The sequence below is a fragment of the Lampris incognitus genome, chromosome 9 (genome assembly GCF_029633865.1).
Source record: "Lampris incognitus isolate fLamInc1 chromosome 9, fLamInc1.hap2, whole genome shotgun sequence".
In the NCBI taxonomy this organism is placed as follows: Eukaryota; Metazoa; Chordata; class Actinopteri; order Lampriformes; family Lampridae; genus Lampris; species Lampris incognitus.
The window spans coordinates 39,889,318-39,907,055 of NC_079219.1; the positions used below are offsets into that span (position 1 = coordinate 39,889,318).

Genomic DNA, 17,738 nt, shown 5'->3' on the forward strand with positions numbered 1-17,738 from the left:
AGAAGAGGAAGAAGAAGAAAATGAAAAAGAAGATCATGCAACTTGGTATGGCAGCAGGATGGTTGCATAGTTTCTCCTCTAGCATCTACAACGGCAATGGAGGTATTCCTTACGGCATCGAGGGGGATTGTGGGTGGTGTGGCAATAAAAGCATACTGATGATAGGATGACAAATGTACCCAGTGCATAATATATATGAATCCACAATGCCATTATATTGTACTGGTTGTATTTGCTTCATATTTTCCAGTGCTATGAACATTTTTCAGTTGAAGTCCCACCCAAAATGAGTAAATTACGTAATGAGCAAATGCATTGTTGGTTGTTAGTGGGATGTTTTCTTTGCTTTTGGTGAAAGCCTGCTACATAGAACAAAGGCAGAGTTTGACAGAAAAATGTCTTGCTGGATTTATTGTCATGAGTCGTGGGCTCATATGGAGCGAAAAGGGTAGGGTTTTTTGGACTAGTAAAGTGTTGCACTGGAGTCCAGAATATGCTATGTTCACATCTGTCAAAAATAAAACTCAAGAGTCCATATCAAATTATGTATATGTGAAAACCATGAGAAACTGAAAATGATACATATTCAATACAGTATTATTTTAAGTTATTGAGAGTTACTGCTTGCCGATACAGGTCTGAGTGGATCATTTCACTGCAGTGTAATCAGGCACCCTTATGACAGGATGCTGTGACCTACCTGTAAAACTAGGTGTGCAGACAATCCTAGGGGAAAAAATATAGAATATATTTTATGATCAGTGTTACAAATGGTGTGGAGTAGGATTGACTTGGGATGCCAGAACATATTGCGGAATTTTGTGGAAAAGTTACGGGCCTAATTCAACAAAACATCTGTGATAAAAAGTGCTAACTGGAAAACCACAATTACAGAGGGTTTCTGCTCACTTCCATCCCCTTTCCTCTAGTGCTCAGTCAAAAAACACAATGAACAGTTACATCATAGTCTATCTGTAGATAAAAGTGGAGGGCTTCTGACAGAAAAAAAACAACAGAGTGTTGGTGCTTCTTTCCAGTTATAGGTGTGCAAATAACATGTCATTTTCAGGTGTGAAAAACCAATAAACACCACAAGATAACAACCCATTAAAGAATAATCAAACCCAGTTGCACAATGCATAAGTTAATCAATCAGTTAATCAGGTCAGCAATCAAGTATAATTTGTGCAAGCCGTACCTAATACAAATCTCAAAAACGTTTAACACTTAACACTGGAGTGAAAGTGTCAATAATGAGGTAGATAACTTAATAAGATCTCAAACATTATTCTGTTCAGGCAGAATATGTATAACTGGAGAAGGGCTGGTAACATAGTTTTCACCAATGGAATTCAGTAATTCAAACCAAATGTGGATAGCTTTATTTACAACTATTGTAAAATATCCTCACAGACATAACAGTTACTATGCAAATACCTAGCTGCTTTCTTTAAACTCAGCAATTTAAAAAAAAAAATTGGGGGGATTTTTTCTCTCCAATTGTATCTGGCCGATTACACCACTCTTCCAAGCCGTCCCAGTTGTTGTTGTTGCACACTACCACGTGCCTCCTCCGATACATGTGGAGTCACCAGCTGCTTCCTTTCACCAGACAGTGAGGAGTTTCACCAGGGAGACGTAGCATGTGGAGGATCACGCTATTCCTCCCAGTTTCCCCTCCCCTCTGAACAGGTTCCCCGACCGACCAGAGGAGGTGCAACTGCAGCAACCAGGACACAACCCACTTCTGGCTTCCCACCTGCAGACATGGCCAACTGTGCCTGTAGGGACGCCCACCCAAGGCGGAGGTAACATGGGGGTTCGAACTGGCGATCTCCGTGTTGGTAGGCAACAGAATAGACTGCTACGCTACCTGGACGCCTGTAATTGATCAATTCTATTGCGGTATGAATTAATGGTCTTTGTTTCTGTAATCTGACTTGAATAATGCAACCTCAGTAACATTTGGAAGTAATAAAATATTATATATATACACCATGAAACATGTTCATTGAAATCACTAAAATGCAATGTAATAAATGGCCACATTTTCCGGCATTACCAACACTGTCCAGAGATGCACGGGATTTTCAGATGTAGGGTACACTTTACTTCAGAATTTTTAATTCTTTTAAATATTAACTCTGTTACTGACAGACAGTAAAGTTATTTTAGTGATCACCTTGGGGAAAATAGTCCTATACACCTATACAAATTCCTCCTTAGTGCTTGCTTTGCTGTGCTGCATTGGAGTGACTCCTGTTGACAATCTCTTGCAGGCTGTTACAGGAAGTAGCATGGTAGGAAATGACCATGACAGACCCCCAAACACTACATTTTTAAGTAACTCAAATTTGGTATGATAGACTACTGTAGCATCATGTTAGCTTTGGCTGAACCATAGTGTTTTTGCACTGAATGAGAATTGTGGATTTGCCCCCCATTAACTGCATTACACTATAGATGGCAAGAAGGAGATGCATTATGTAGGAAGAAAAGAAAAGACGATCGTGAAAATGAAAACTACCTATCTATTACTTGAGTGGAGTTTATAAAACATAAGTAAACTTTGAAAATTCAGAGCTATTCATTTAAAGCGAGAAGAAGGAAAGAACATGAAAAAAGAATGACTCCAGCAAACACTGTGTGATGGATGCAGGTAATGAAAGAAATGAAAGAAATCAATTAGCCTATAGCGTCCTCTGCTCCATGTGCATAGTCAGTTTGACATTAGAAACACTGTAAGAATGCACTCGGCAGAGTGCAGATCCCTGCCAGGTGAATCTCCCCTTCTCCGATGCGCAGACTTGGCGACAAACCACACCTTTTTTCGCCTACTGGGAGAAGGGAAAATACCGAGGCACTGCTTCCGTATCTCCCCTTCTCCAGTGATCGACTTTGGCGAAAAACCAGCTGAGAAGTTGGCACTCAACCGGGGTATAAAACAGGTTTTTCAAAGGTTTTGAATCGCCGCAACCACAAGAGGTTCTTGATCATACATTCATAACTGTGCACAAAAACTATTAGGCTGACAGGCCCAGTATTATGTGAGATTAGCAGCGGACAGATACACGGATACACACACACACAGAAAATCCAGTGTTTTTCTTGCCATTATAAGACTTTTGTGCAGCGCCAAATTCGATTGAATGGGAAATATGGGGGGGGGGGTTAATATGCAGTGCTCAAGCTAAAAAATATACCTAATAACAATGTTCTGCCTGTCAGTCTGGGTGCACAGCCTGCAATGCAGACCCTCGCATGAATACGACCAAGTCGACTTGAACTTTCCAAAAAGAAAAGGTTTGCTATGCGACCATTTTGGTCTAACCATAACTTTGTCTTTATTTTCACAATAAAACAAAGCTGAGCAAACTTTACACTCGTGTATGCACATCTCATATTTATTGTTGACTCAGATTGGGCAGCGACAAGAATATGCACACTTCCTGTTTTGACTGCAACCTAGAGGAAGTTGTTCCTTCATAACTTCCACATTTTTTGAATTATAAAAATTCTTTTAATAAGTTTGATCATGTCGCTGCCCACTCTGAGTCAGCTGTAGATGTGAGTCGTGCATGCATGATAGGTGTGACCACTAACTACAGTTTCAATGGCCATGTGTACTATTCACAGAGGATTTGAGAATGTTTGCAATCACAGCATTGTAAGATGGTGACAGATGTACTCTCAGGCCCCCCCTCGGTTCAAGGATATTCATTCCTTCGTCACAGGAAATGGAAAAGAAGGCTCTGATGTCCTATCCAGGGACAACAGCTAGCCACCATTAGTTCAGATTTGTGGACGACACCTGGGTTAAATTTAATTCTCAGGACGTACAACATTTAACTGACCACATTAACTTTGTGGAAAACCCCATCAAGTTCACCAGCTTGGACTGTGAAATTGCAAGTGGTGATAGGGGACATTTGATTGTTGTTTTTGTTTTCTGGATTTTTTTCCCCCCTTTTTCTCCCCAATTGTACTTGGCCAATTACCCCACTCTTCCGAGCCATCCCGGTTGCTGCTCCACTCTCTCTGCCGATCCGGGGAAGGCTGCAGACTACCACATGCCTCCTCTGACATATGTGGAGGCACCAGCCACTTCTTTTCACCTGACAGTGAGGAGCTTCACCTGGGGGACGTAGCGCGTGGGAGGATCATGTTATTCTCCCAGTTCCCCCTCCCCCCTGAACAGGCGCCCCGACTGACCAGAGGAGGTGCCAGTGTGCAACCAGGACACATACTCACATCCAGCTTCCCACCCACAGACACGGCCAATTGTGTCTGTAGGGATGCCCGACCAAGCCGGAGGTAACACAGGGATTTGAACCGGCCATCCCCTCCAACACATACTCAGCAGTACTTAAGATTTGACTTTCATCATCTGTCTCAATTGCTTTCAAACCCCAAAACACACTGCACCAGAAATTGGCCCACCCCAATGATCGAGTCCCCTGGCACAAACAAAGCAATATAGTGTATGCTGTTGATTGCCGTGACTTGTACATTGGGGAAACTAGATACTGGCCAAGAAAATGGCACAACACAGAAGAGCTAATGCGTCAGGCCAGGACTCCAAATTCTACAACTGTCTACAGGCCAGTGTCCACTCTTTTAAGGATGAGGATGTGCACAGGGAGGAACACTGGTTTGAACAGGGAATCAAATAGGCAAACATTGTAAAAAGGGAACGACCATGTCTGAACCGAGGGGGGAGGGTCTACAATGACATCTGTCGCCATCTTAAAATGCAGTGATTGCAAACATTCCCAAATCCTCTGTGAATAGTACATATGCCCATTTTAACTCTAGTTAATGGTCATGCCCATATACGCATATGAAACTGATTGTTTGTTTCGGTCGTTATGCAACTGTATTGTTTATAAGGCTGGGGATACCTGCAGTCAGTTTAGACTGAAGAGGTCACTTAGATGAATGATGAAACGTTTCTCTCAATAAATCAATCCAGATGAACTGATTCAAATTTCTTTGATTTTCTCACCTGGATTATTGAGCATGCATGAAGACACAATCTTGGAAAGTGAGAGGATGCCTGGGGAGTGGGGAAGTATACTGGTAACGATTTTCACGAACAAGGGTGATGTGCAGAGTTCTAGTAACTACAGAGGTATAAAGTTGATTAGCCACAGCATGAAGACATGGGAAAGAGTAATAGAGGCTAGGTTAAGAGGAGCATTGATGATTAGTGAGCAGCAGTATGGTTTCATGCCACGAAAGAGCACCACAGATGTGATGTTTGGTTTAAGAATTTTGATGGAGTAGTATAGAGAAGATCAGAAGGAGTTAACTTGTGTCTTTGTGAATTTAGAGAAACCATATGACAGGGGGCCGAGAAAGGAGGCGTGGTGTTGTATGAGGAAGTCGAGAGTGGCAGAGAAGTATGTAAGAGTAGTGCAAGGTATGCATGTATGAAGGCAACGAGACAGTGGTGAGGTGTGTGGTAGGAATGATGGATGGGTTCAAGGTAGAGGTGGGATTACATCAAGGATCAGCTCTAAGCCCTTTCTTGTTTGCAATGGTAATGGAAAGGTTGACGGACAAGATCAGATAGGAGTCTCTGTGGACTATAATGTTCGCGGATGACATTGTGATCTGTAGTGAGATTAAGGAGCAGGTTGAGGAGAGTCTGGAGAGGTGGAGGTATGCACAGGAGAGAAGAGGAATGAAAGTCAGTAGGAGCAAGATGGAATACATATGCATAAAAAGAGGGAGGACAGTGGAATGGTGAGGATGCAAAGGAGTAGAGGTGGCGAAGGTGGATGAGTTTGAATACTTGGGGTCAACTGTCCAAAGTAACGGGGAGTGCAGAAGAGAGGTGAAGATGAGAGTACAGGCAGGGTGGAGTGGGTGGAGAAGAGTGTCAGGAGTGATTTGTGACAGAAGGGTACCAGCAAGAGTTAAAGGGAAGGTTTACAAGACGGTTGTGAGACCAGCTATGTTATATGGTTTGGAGACAGCGGCACTGATGAAAAGACAGGAGGCGGCGCTGGAGGTGGCAGAGTTGAAGATGCTAAGATTTTCATTGGGAGTGACGAAGAAAGACAGGATTAGGAACGAGTTTATTAAAGGGACAGGTCAGGTTGGACAATTCTGGAGACAAAGCAAGAGAGGCAAGATTGAGATGGTTTGGACATGTGTGGAGGAGAGATGCTGGGTATATTGGGGGAAGGATGCTGAATATGGAGCTGCCAAGCAAGAGGCAAAGAGGAAGGCCAAAGAGGAGGTTTATGGATGTGGTGAGGGAGGACAAGCAAGCGGCTGGCATGACAGAGGAAGATGCAAAGGACAGTAAGAGACGGAAACGGATGATCCTCTGTGGCAACCCCTAACAGGAGCAGCCAAAAGTAGTAGTAGTAGTAGCAGAAGTAGTATTAGTATTAGAAGTAGTAGCTTAAAGGTTGTGATGTTGCTCAAGGAGGAGTAAAGGGTGCAGTATCGCTCACACACACACATACACACACACACACACACATAGAAATGCATGATTACAATTTTCTTGGCCGATTTCAATTTCTGATTTTTTAAAAGTCTAGCCTGCTGATTCCGATTTTTTTCTTCCTAAGAACTATAATTGAAGGCATACATAAACATTTTTGTAACTTTTCTTTAATTGAAATTTCTATTTTACATTCATAGTAAAAAAACAGACTTAAATAACTTACATTTTATCCAAAACTGCACCAGGTTACAGGACCTTGTCTCTCTCTCACTCAAACAAATCTCAAAATAAAAAAAGTGCTCCAGGTTACAGGACATCAAAGAAGGTTGAATCAGTTCATATGGATACAACGTTTATTGACAGATACATTTCATCACTCAACTAAGTGACATCTTCAGTCTAAACCGACTGCAGGTGTCTCTCCACCCTTATAAACAATACAGTACAATACAGTTGCCTAACGACCAAAACCAAAGACCAGTTTCATATGCAAATATGGGTGTGACCATTAACTAGAGTTTCGATAGCTATGTGTACTATTCACAGAGGACTGGGGAATAGTTGCAATCACAGCATTGTTAATTGGTGACAGATGTACTCTTAGGCCTGGACAGAGATTTTTGGTTAAAATAAAATCCAACTGAAAATGAATTGCAGTATATCCCACTTCATCTAACATGTTTTAGTTTCCCAAAGTAAACGACAGTTTTTGACGACATGCTTTAGCTTGTGTGTGTGTGTGTGTGTGTGTGTGTGTGTGTGTGTGTGTGTGTGTGGCTGTGACGTTACTGTCTGACCACTGTGTGCGTAATGTGAATCATCATGTGCAGCGCATGCACGTAAATTTGACTGAAACAGAATCGGGTTTAGCTGAGACTGAAAAGTGAGTCACTGTTCATAGCCAATCAAGTTAAAAATTGGCCGTTTCCGGTCACTGGCCGATCGATCTTCAATACCCCCCCCCCGCGCATTCTGCGAAGACCTGCGCTACTCTGCCTCTTATTGGCTAGTACCCGTTACCTTCGTTGATGAGACTGTTAGGTTTAGGCATGACGAGTGAGATGATTAGAGTAAGAACATAATATCAGGGTCAGAGCCAATCAGAGGCAGAGTAGGATGCGATAGGATGTCTTCCCAGAATGCGGATGGGGAACAAAATAACACTACACACACACACACACACACACACACACACACACACACACACACACACACACACACACACACACACACACACACACCTGCTAAATGTCAAGAGCACTGGTGCCATCAATTTTTGGTTGCATGTGCGAACAAAATGGTTGCGTCCTGGAGCGCTGCAGTGTTCCTCCTGTTCTCTTGTGCTGAGATAAGCAGTGAATGATTTCCTGACTTGTAAAATACGATCAACTTTTCATTTACTTTCAACACTCATACCTGAATACATAAAGTTCTGACACTGTCACTGCCCGATTTAAGTCAACCATGCTTATGTGCAACTCACATCTTCAGTTGACTCAGATGGGGCAGTGACAGAGAGCAGCGTTGGTCAAGTGAGCTACAGCGTGAATGAAGAGAGGGAGTGGTGGTAGAGAGAACAATCGTTTTTCAAAGGTTTTGAATCACCACAATCACATGAGGTTTTTGATCATACAGTCATAACTGCACACAGAAAATATTCGGCTGATAGAGCCAGTAGTATGTGAGATTAGCTGCGGACAGACACACACGACCAAACACAATGATAGCACCTGTGATTATCAAGATTGAAAACCGAAAACACCTTGCCACATGGAAGGTTAAAATCATGAATCATATACCAATCTGTGCTCTCAATACTCTCTTGGCAGAGTTCACCCTGAGAAACAGCAAAGGCAGCATAAATATTTTGAAATGGTTTGCATTTAACTCACTCTTACCTCTCCCAGGTCCTCCTGGGCTGTCATCATCCTGTTGCCACCATGGCACAGAACTAATAGCTGGCTTCTTGGCTTGTCTCTGGGTGGTGTTGCCAAAGCTTTCCAGAACAGTACGCTGCTTGGCAGGGCCAACCAAATCCACTGAGTCATCTGAAATAGACTGGTAAAGACCACTTGTAAACCAGGGAGTTGTTTCATGATATGACAGGGCACGGCCTTTCTATTCAAATTTGAGGTTGAGTACATATTACATAAAAAGTATTTGTTAGCTTATATAGCATTTACATGGCTCTGTCTTTTATTACTATTTTCAGTGATAAAGTATTTACTCTACAGGCTACACACCAACATGTTGTTGCTGTTTGTATATCGCGATAAGACAGTGCATTATAATTCAGCTGTGACACAGTTGTGGGGTTCAGTAGCTAGAGTGAATTATATATCATATATTGCATATGTGATTTTTTTTTAAATGTCATGAGCGCAAGCACTGGGCTTCCAGTTTGCCATGCTAATCCATGGACATTAAATGAGCAGAATAAATGAATTCTATGTTACCTCCTTCATGAACTGTTCAAACTGCTCATCAAGCTCTTCCTGCGTCAGTTTATAAGACATTGTGATGTAATCTCCATCAGTCAATGGGAAAACTGCAATCAACCTGGGGAAGGAGGGAATTGAGGGTATTTAGGGAACAGAGGGAAAATCTTCCAACCATTCATCCAAATCAAACTGGATTGTATGGCATTTTAAAAACCTTTTTTTTCACCAAGGTTTAGTCAGTTTCAATCAACCGACATGAAGAATTTGATCAATCTTAAAAAATATGAAAGCGCACAATAAACTACGTAAAGCCAAAGGAAATGTAAAATACTAATTCAAAATAGCAGATTTCATATTTGAAACAAATAGCCTACAGAAATGAAATAAAAAATTAAAAAGCCGACTCCATGCTGCCTCCAAAAACTAATAATTATCCAATTCAGCTCCTCTCCACAATAATAGCCCAACCTAGCTAATAGCTAACATTTACTGAAGTGGTGCGTCAACAGCATTAGCAATGAGTTTATATATTTTTTCCATTCATACATGAAAAGATATTTCAAATATTCTACAGTATTATGATTTATCAATCTGTTCACATTGGCCAAATGTGGGTATTATTCTTCAGAAAACTGGGGACTAGTTCAGTTGTGAACATTATACTATGACATGCCTGGTGGCTCGTGGCTGATGAAGTTGCTCTCGTGTATGAGGGAGCTTGGCACGGCTGTTGCTATATTTGTCATTTCTTGTTGCAGAAGAGCATTTTTCAGTCTACTCTACATTTTTAAAATATAAGATTTAAAAATATCTCTTATGTATCTATTGGAAGAAGCTTACATGCCGAGTTTGTCAATGTGGCTAAAGTCTGAATCAGTTCTGGGCAGAGGGGCTGCAGCACCACGATAACGTTAAGAGACACACGTAGGCTTACTGATCAATGCGGCATTAATGAAAAGATTTATCATTCAAGCAAGTGGACTTTTAAAAAAGCCCTCACATCTCTCATCCCAGATTATGTTCTGCATATATATTCTGCAAAGAAAAGGGGAATAATAAATGAAACAGTAAAAATGAAACATATTAATGTTTGTTTGTTTTTGCACAAGAAACTCACAGCGATGTAAGCAATGAGGAAGACTGCAACAGAAAATGGGAATGGGAAGTGATCTTAAACTACATCACAACACTCAGTGGAGGAGTGGGTTTCCTGTTCTCCAGAACTTTCACTCCAGCTTCTATGGAGGTCGAGCATGTAATAGAGGAGAGGTTTCTTTTAGCCAAAACTCATTTTGATCACTGGAGCATAGATATTGATAAAAATATGATTATCTATACTCCAACCAACGGTGCAGAGAGGAAGTTTTTATCAGAAAAAATTAGTGGGTTGGGCATTCGGGTGGCGTAGCGGTCTATTCTGTTGCCTACCAACATGGGGATCGCCAGTTCGAATCCCTGTGTTACCTCCGGCTTGGTCGGGCGACCCTACAGACACAATTGACCGTGTCTGCAGGTGGGAAGCCGGATGTGGGTATGTGTCCTGGTCACTGCACTAGCGCCTCCTCTGGTCGGTCGAAGCGCCTGTTCGGGGGGTGGGGACTGGGGAGAATAGTGTGATACCCCCATGTGCTACGTCCCCCTGGTGAAGCTCCTCAGTCGGGTGAAAAGAAGCGGCTGGTGACTCCACGTGTATCAGAGGAGACATGTGGTAGTCGGCAGCCCTCCCCGGATCGGGGGGGAGCAGTGACCGGGACAGCTCAGAAGAGTGGGGTAATTGGCCAAGTACAATTGGGGGGAAAAAATGTGAAGAAAAAAAAATTGTGAAAATTTTAATTACCATGTACATTACATCAGTGAAATTGAGTGCTGTTGTAATTTCAATCTCATTTGGTTTTGACAGCTCACAAACGTTCATAAATTTGGGCATTTTTCAATCTTAGATTAGATTTACTAGTCAAGTGAGGTCAACTCAATTTTATTTGTATAGTCCAATATCACAAATGACAAATTTGCCTCTGGAGCCTTTACAGCAACACAACATCCAGTCCTTAGACCCTCGCATCGGATAAGGAACAACTCCCTAAAAAAAAAAAAACCTTTAACAGGGGGAAAAAATAGGAAGAAACCTCAGGGAGAGCAACAGAGGAGGGATCTCTCTCAGAAGGACAACGTGCATTGGATGTTGTGTTTACACAATTTACAGAAGACAACATTGAAAGAGGATAACAAATTACAACTGAATTATAAAATATATGAAAAATATGATGAGGAGGATGCCAAGCAGTTTCCAGATGCCACCGGAACCACCTAGCACCTGAGCCACATGACCACCATCACCATGTAGCTCTGGCAGGACAGACTACGCATGCACATAGGGGAGACTCACATCACACCATTCACACACACACAGGAGAAGAGACAAGAAAAGACATTAGTCACATATCAGAGAGAGAGAAGGACACTTGACTTGACTTGACTCTTCGAAACAGGATAACAAAATAATATGGATTTATAAAATACATAAAGAATGCAATGGGAAGGATGCCAAGCAGTGTCCTGGTGGTGACCACTGTCACCATGGACACCTGGGAGGAGGAGATACTACACGTGCACACGGGGGAGACTCACATCACACCATTCACATAAACAGAAGAAGAGAAAGGAGAAGACATCATTCAGAGAGAAAAGACACGTGAGAGAAGAGAACAGTTGCAATAATCAATAATCTACTCTATAATCTTGTGGGCAGAACAGTGCTTGATAAATTCATTGAGACAGAAACCGACCCGCCATGCAGTACGGGTCGTGAATTATTCAATTTGAAGGCAACTAATTTTAAATTAAGGCAAAAAGGTGAGTTTTAAGTTTGGATTTAAAGGGCTCAATGGCAGCAGCCAGGTTATTCCACAAGAACAGGGCCCAATAGGAAAAGGCCCTGCCTTTTTTTTTCTTTTTCTTTTTTTTTACTTTGGGTACACACAGGAGTCCTGTTTTTTGAGAGTGGAGAGGTTGAGATGGAAAAAAAAAGGTTTAAGGAGATCAGACAGGTAAGACGGAGCAGGCCCATTTAGGATTTTGTAAGTCAGCAGAAGCACCTTGAAGTCTGATCTGACTTGGATAGGAAGCCAATGAAGGAAGGCAAGAATTGGTGTAATATGGTCAAATTTCCTAGATTTAGTTAGGATTCTAGCTGCAGCATTTTGAACCATCTGAAGACTTTTAGTACTAGCATGTGGTAGACCTGAAAACAGAACATGACAGTAATCAAGTCTGGATGAAACAAATGCATGTATTAGAGCAGCGGTGGCTAACCATGTGCCATGGAGAGCCATGTGTATGCAGGTTTTCATTCCAGCCGGACTCCGCACCAGGTGATTTCACTGATACATTCTTCCTCTTTGGTTGAAGGGTTGCTAATCAGTGAAATCACCTGGTATGGAGTCCGGCTGGAATGAAAACCTGCATACACATGGCTCTCCATGGCACATGGTTAGCCACCACCCCTGTATTAGAGTCTCTGCGTCAGCCATGGACAGGAATGACTGAACTTAGCTGTTACGCAAGTGAAAAAAGGCAGTCTTAGCAATTTCTTTAATGTGCTTATCAAAGGAAAGGCTGGGATCAAATGTAACACCAAGATTTTTGGCTGCCACACTTTGTGAAACCACAGAGTTGTCAAGCGTTAAGGTTACTTGATCAAATTGGTGTCTGTGTCAAGTAGGGCCAACGAGCAGCATCTCAGTTTTATCTGAATTAAAAAGCAGGAAATTTATCAAGATGGCACCGCTGATGGTAGCCTCAGTTCTGTGCTCTCTCGTACTTTTTCTGTTTTTGTTTATTTGTTTAGTTTCCAGCGCCCAATCACTGATCACATACAGCAGGGAAGAGCTTTTAAGCCTCCAACTGTCCATTGGACAAACTGAACAGACTTTTTACCAACTTTAACTGAACGTTTTAACAAAAGTCTTGCCAAGCTTTTGGCTTTGTGCAGGCTCGGGCGGAGACGCCACTGGGGTAAGCGAGTTGGCACACTTATTAAACTGTGACAGCAGGGATTTAGAGCTGTGCTCCCGTCAATCCAACTGGTGAATGTCCGCTCTCTGGCCAACAAGATGGACAAACTGCTGCTCCTAAACGGAAAAAACTTGAACTTTTCCTGAGCTGCCGCCCTGTGTCTCACTGAAACCTGGCTTAGTGAGCATATACCGGACAGTACACTTCATCTGCCACAGTTCCAACTCCTTGGAGCGGACCGCGAAACAGAGCTATCGGGAAAAAAACAGGGAAACAGGGGTGTCAGCAGCAGAAATTAACATTCAGCGTTGCACCACCACTAACCAAGCAACTACGATGGTATTCATACTACTACTACTGCTAATAATAATTCTATTCATATAGCACTTTTCTAAAAAATGTTACAAATTGCTTCACAAAAAATAAAATAAAATAAAAATAAAACCAGACAAGACAAAAATAAGAGTAAGACCAAATATGTAAGAGTAAAAATAAGAACAGTATTAATAAAAACAAATATCAAACATTTGTAAAAGCTTTCATAAAAAGAAAAGTTTTAAGACGAGATTTAAAAGAAACTAGATACTTGGTTTGTCTTAGTTCAACAGCAAGAGAGGTCCACAGTGTGGGGCTCTAATAGCAAAAGCCCAATCACCCTTTTTAACAAACTAAGACCTGGGAATAACTAGCAGGGCTCCATCTGCAGATCTTAATGGTCAAGGGGGGACATACCAAGTCAATAAATCAAAAATGTATGAAGGAGCAAGACTTTTAAAGCCTTAAAAGTGAGCAGTAAAATTTTAAAATCAATTCGAAATATACTAGGGAGCCAGTGAAGGGAGGCAAGCACAGGAGTGATATGGCCATGCCTCCTTGTCCCGGTAATGAGCCGAGCAGCGGGGTTTTGTACCAACTGCAGATGTGGAGGGAGCCCTTGCTGATAGCAAAATAAAGTGTATTACAATAGTCAAGCCGAGAAAATATAAAAGCATGTACAACTTTTTGAAGATTGGCAATTGCCAAAAATTATGTAATTTTGGAGATTAGTTTGAGCTGGAGAATGCATGACTGAACATCATGTTTGATTTGATTATCAAAACCGAGGTTAGCATCAAATATTACCTCAAGATTCCTAGTAGCTTGCTTAAGACTAAGTCTAAAATAACTAAAATTGAGCAGTCACCTCTGTCTACAGTCAGCACTAGGTTATTAGTGATATTAATCGGTACTATGAAATGCTCTAAAACCAGACTGGAAACTGTTAAAAACCTATTAGTATTCATAAAAGAAATCAATTGAGAGAAAATTACTCTCTCCAGAATCTTAGATAGAAAAGACCAATTGGAGATCGGTCTGTAGCTACTTATACCCCTTTCACACTGGCAAAAAAACAAAACAAAAAACAAACAAAAAAACAAAAACAAAAAAAATGCTAACATCCGTCTTTTTACATTGACCAAAGGCAGACATTAGCTGGTTTTTTTGCAGGTTTTTTGGCCAGTGTGACAGGGGTATTATGGACAGGGCATCTGAATGAGGTTTCTTCAGAAATGGGTGAACAACGGCATGCTTAAAACTGTCTGGAAAAGAACCAGAGGTCAGAGAATTATTGAGAAATTACAGAATAATGGGGTTGATATTTGAAAATACGTCCTTGAGCAGCTTAGCGCGAATGATGTCTAAGATGCAGGAGGAGGAGTTCATATTGGAGACTGTACTCCAACACTGAAATTGTAATTGGTTGAAACTGGGAACACGATGCAATGGTTGGGCATGAAGAGCTTTTGTTTCGTGGTAAAGTATGTGTGTGTTTGTGTTTACGGTACCGGACAGAATCAGTGTGATATGGACCATATCCTACTTCATCCTTAACCCACTAGCGATAGCCTTAAAGGGCAAAGCCTATAGCTATGAAATAGAACATTAGTTACATGTGGCGGTCCACATCCTTTGGAACTCTATTCCAGCAGAGGCACGCAATGTTGATTCTTTGGACAATTTTGCAAGACTACTGAAAACCTACCTTTTTACTAAGGCCTATGGTCTGTAGTCATTTAATCTTTGTTTTAATCTTCTTTTTTTTATCTCGTGTAAAGCATTCTTTGGTTCCTGAAAAGGTGCTATACAAAACTAAGTTGTTGTTGTTACGTACTGTAACTCAAGATTCTATGAGTATAGGCACCGCCCTCTAAGATCTGGCCCCCACTGGTTCCGGAAATAGCTGAAGAAAAAGCTGTTGTTCGGAGCCGATTGTACGGCCTCGATTCAATATATAAACGGGTGGGGACCACTAGCAATAGCCTTAGAGGGCTGCACCTATACTCATAGAATCTGGAGTTACAGTATGTAACTAATGTTTTGTGACTCAAAAGGAACCCGCCTGTGCTAAAATGGGTGTGGTGGCGCAGCTGGGGGTGTTTTAATGCAGATCCACTTGCACAGTACAATTTTGGTGTCCATTTTGGCTTGTACTTTGTGCACTTACGCTTCCACCAGACCATGTTTAAGCACAGAAGCAGGTGTAGCAGACTTGTCAAAGAACATTTATCCAACTATGTTTCCATGTACGTTAGCTTATGCATTTCACCGTACTGAAATAAATAATTAAACCAAAAGCAACTACGAATAGGGCTGCCAACCATCGACTGCGTTGCATGAACAAATTGAGAATCCCCCATACACTCACACAACCTGACGTGCCTGAGATGCAACTATGACTTCCAGTGAATTTCAAACACGTCGATGTCATTGGGACAGGGAGAAGGCATGCACTCTCACAACACAGGAAATTCAAAATAAAAAGCCAGTTTAGGTCATTTCATTTGATTTTTTTTAACTTCATAAGTAAAATGGTGTGATCTGTCTTAGACCTCCTGGGCCACGCATAACCATCATAAGGGCTGATGACTTTCCACAGGCCTATAATGCCCAGTTCTGTTCTAGACTTAACTATTGTGTCCACTGTCTATCTCTGTAGGCTTGTGCACACCTGAGAGCAATGAAGTCAATTTGTAAATTGTGTATGCTAGGGTATTTAATAACGATCTTCTTGCATGCTGCTTCAAACGTGTATTTTGTATTGTCACAATCTATCGGATTGAAGTGTATAATTGGAAGATGGTAGCAGTACAGGACAAAAATTACCTCCACCTATGTTATAAATCCAAGTTAATCAAGGAGTAATGCAGAACGACTCTAAAAGGCTTCCCTTTTCATCCATCAGCAAAAATAGAGCCCAATTGGCACACTGTTTGTAATGAATGAAGAGTAAAAATTACCATGTTCACTCTTCGTTACAGTTAGCATGGGTTAAACAGTGCCATTCTGTTCAATAAACTAGCTAACTAACTTGGCTAAATTACACAGCTAGCTATAAGTCATTTTCTGCATGTGACCTGTGTAATTTCAATTAGGCATACAGTCAGTGTGTTGTTGGGTCAATATGTTGTTGGTGTGCTTGTTTTTGACATGAAAATACATATGTACGTCATTGCTAAAAAGTGAAAAGGTATTTTGGGTGATTGACATCCTCCAGTGTCCGCAAAGGATGTCTTAAATTTGCTTAAAATGATGGGCAAAGAATTAAAAATAAAACGAGTGGTCTATAAAATGTGGTGTGTATATGTAACATAATTTCAGTTAATAAGGTGCTGACGGAATGCCTTAATTCATGATATTGGTAATTACATGTTATTAATAATGTAATTATTTGTTTTTAAAAGTTAATCATTTGGTCGTTTCCTAAAGTGGGCAGACTTAATTTAACAGCATATTAATTTTGCATATTAGCAATTACTTACTATTCATACTGCAACTGGCATACTTATAAGTTAATTCAATGGTAATCAGCTCAAGTATGCACATTTCATTTTGCAGCCCATTCTGTTAATTACATGCTAATTATACTATAATTGGTGGATTTTACTACCAAGTAGCTGCGTACTTGACCAGAGTATGAGTCATTTAAATAACAATTACTGCTGGTTTTAGTGTAGCTACTGAGTGTTTGACCTGCAATGTATTAAAAAAAAATAATAAATAAAAAAGCAGATATTTTGCCGAGTAGTTTAGGTCTCCTTACAAGTTAAAACGCACCTGTAGCAGATATGTTTACATTGTAAATACAGATCTGTTTACATGTAAGAAAAACAGTAAATTGATCATTTCACAGCAATATCAATGTTATTTACGTATTAGTCATTATGGTCTTAATTTCCATAACTGCATACTATTCACAACGACTACTAATGATTTGCCACTACTATGTAATTAGCCTTTAATATAAATCAATCGTCAGATTACTTTTGCCTGCCTTTTACCATATGTAAAAACGGTCAAAAAAAAACGTTTTGCCTGAGGAGAGGGTAGTTAAGGGCAGACTGAAGGTACGAGGGGAGAGGGGGGGTTGTTAGCAGAAAAACAGCTTCTCCTCTTACCTAGCAAGCAGCCGCCGCACAAGTGGACTTCCATCTAAAGTTGGCTCTCCATCTGCCGCGCACCATCAATGAATGAATGAAATATCGATACAGTAAAACGCTCCGATGAGAAAAACTATTTCCAGGCTATTTCCGGTAACCAGCTAACTCCACTTTTATTCGCTACGTAACCTTCTATTTTGGCAGCTAGTGTAAATCACCTGTTTCTAACCTGACGTCTGTCAACAACCGACGCTATTTAGCAGCGATCGTCAACTGCACCCAAGTTAAACATTTTAGCCTCGTAGCTAGCTAGCTAGCAAACTAACGCGTTACCGGGCAACCTGGAACTGGAGCTAAACCTCTCCCTTCCAGCCGGGGCAGACATACAAAGCTTTTCAGTAA

General features: G+C 41.1%; 1 protein-coding gene across 1 annotated transcript in view; it reads right to left on the minus strand.

The window, feature by feature from the left end:
- The window catches only part of cep162 (centrosomal protein 162), a 56,049-nt gene extending 38,576 nt beyond the window's left edge, over nucleotides 1-17,473 (minus strand). Inside the window, exons 1-3 of the mRNA XM_056286985.1 lie at nucleotides 17,355-17,473; nucleotides 8,920-9,022; nucleotides 8,362-8,521 (exon numbers count right to left, since the gene is read on the minus strand). Of these exons, the coding sequence (XP_056142960.1) occupies nucleotides 8,362-8,521; nucleotides 8,920-8,979 (220 nt within the window). The 5' untranslated portion in view covers nucleotides 8,980-9,022; nucleotides 17,355-17,473. The remainder of the gene's footprint in view (nucleotides 1-8,361; nucleotides 8,522-8,919; nucleotides 9,023-17,354) is intronic.
- Between the last annotated feature and the right edge of the window lie 265 nt (nucleotides 17,474-17,738).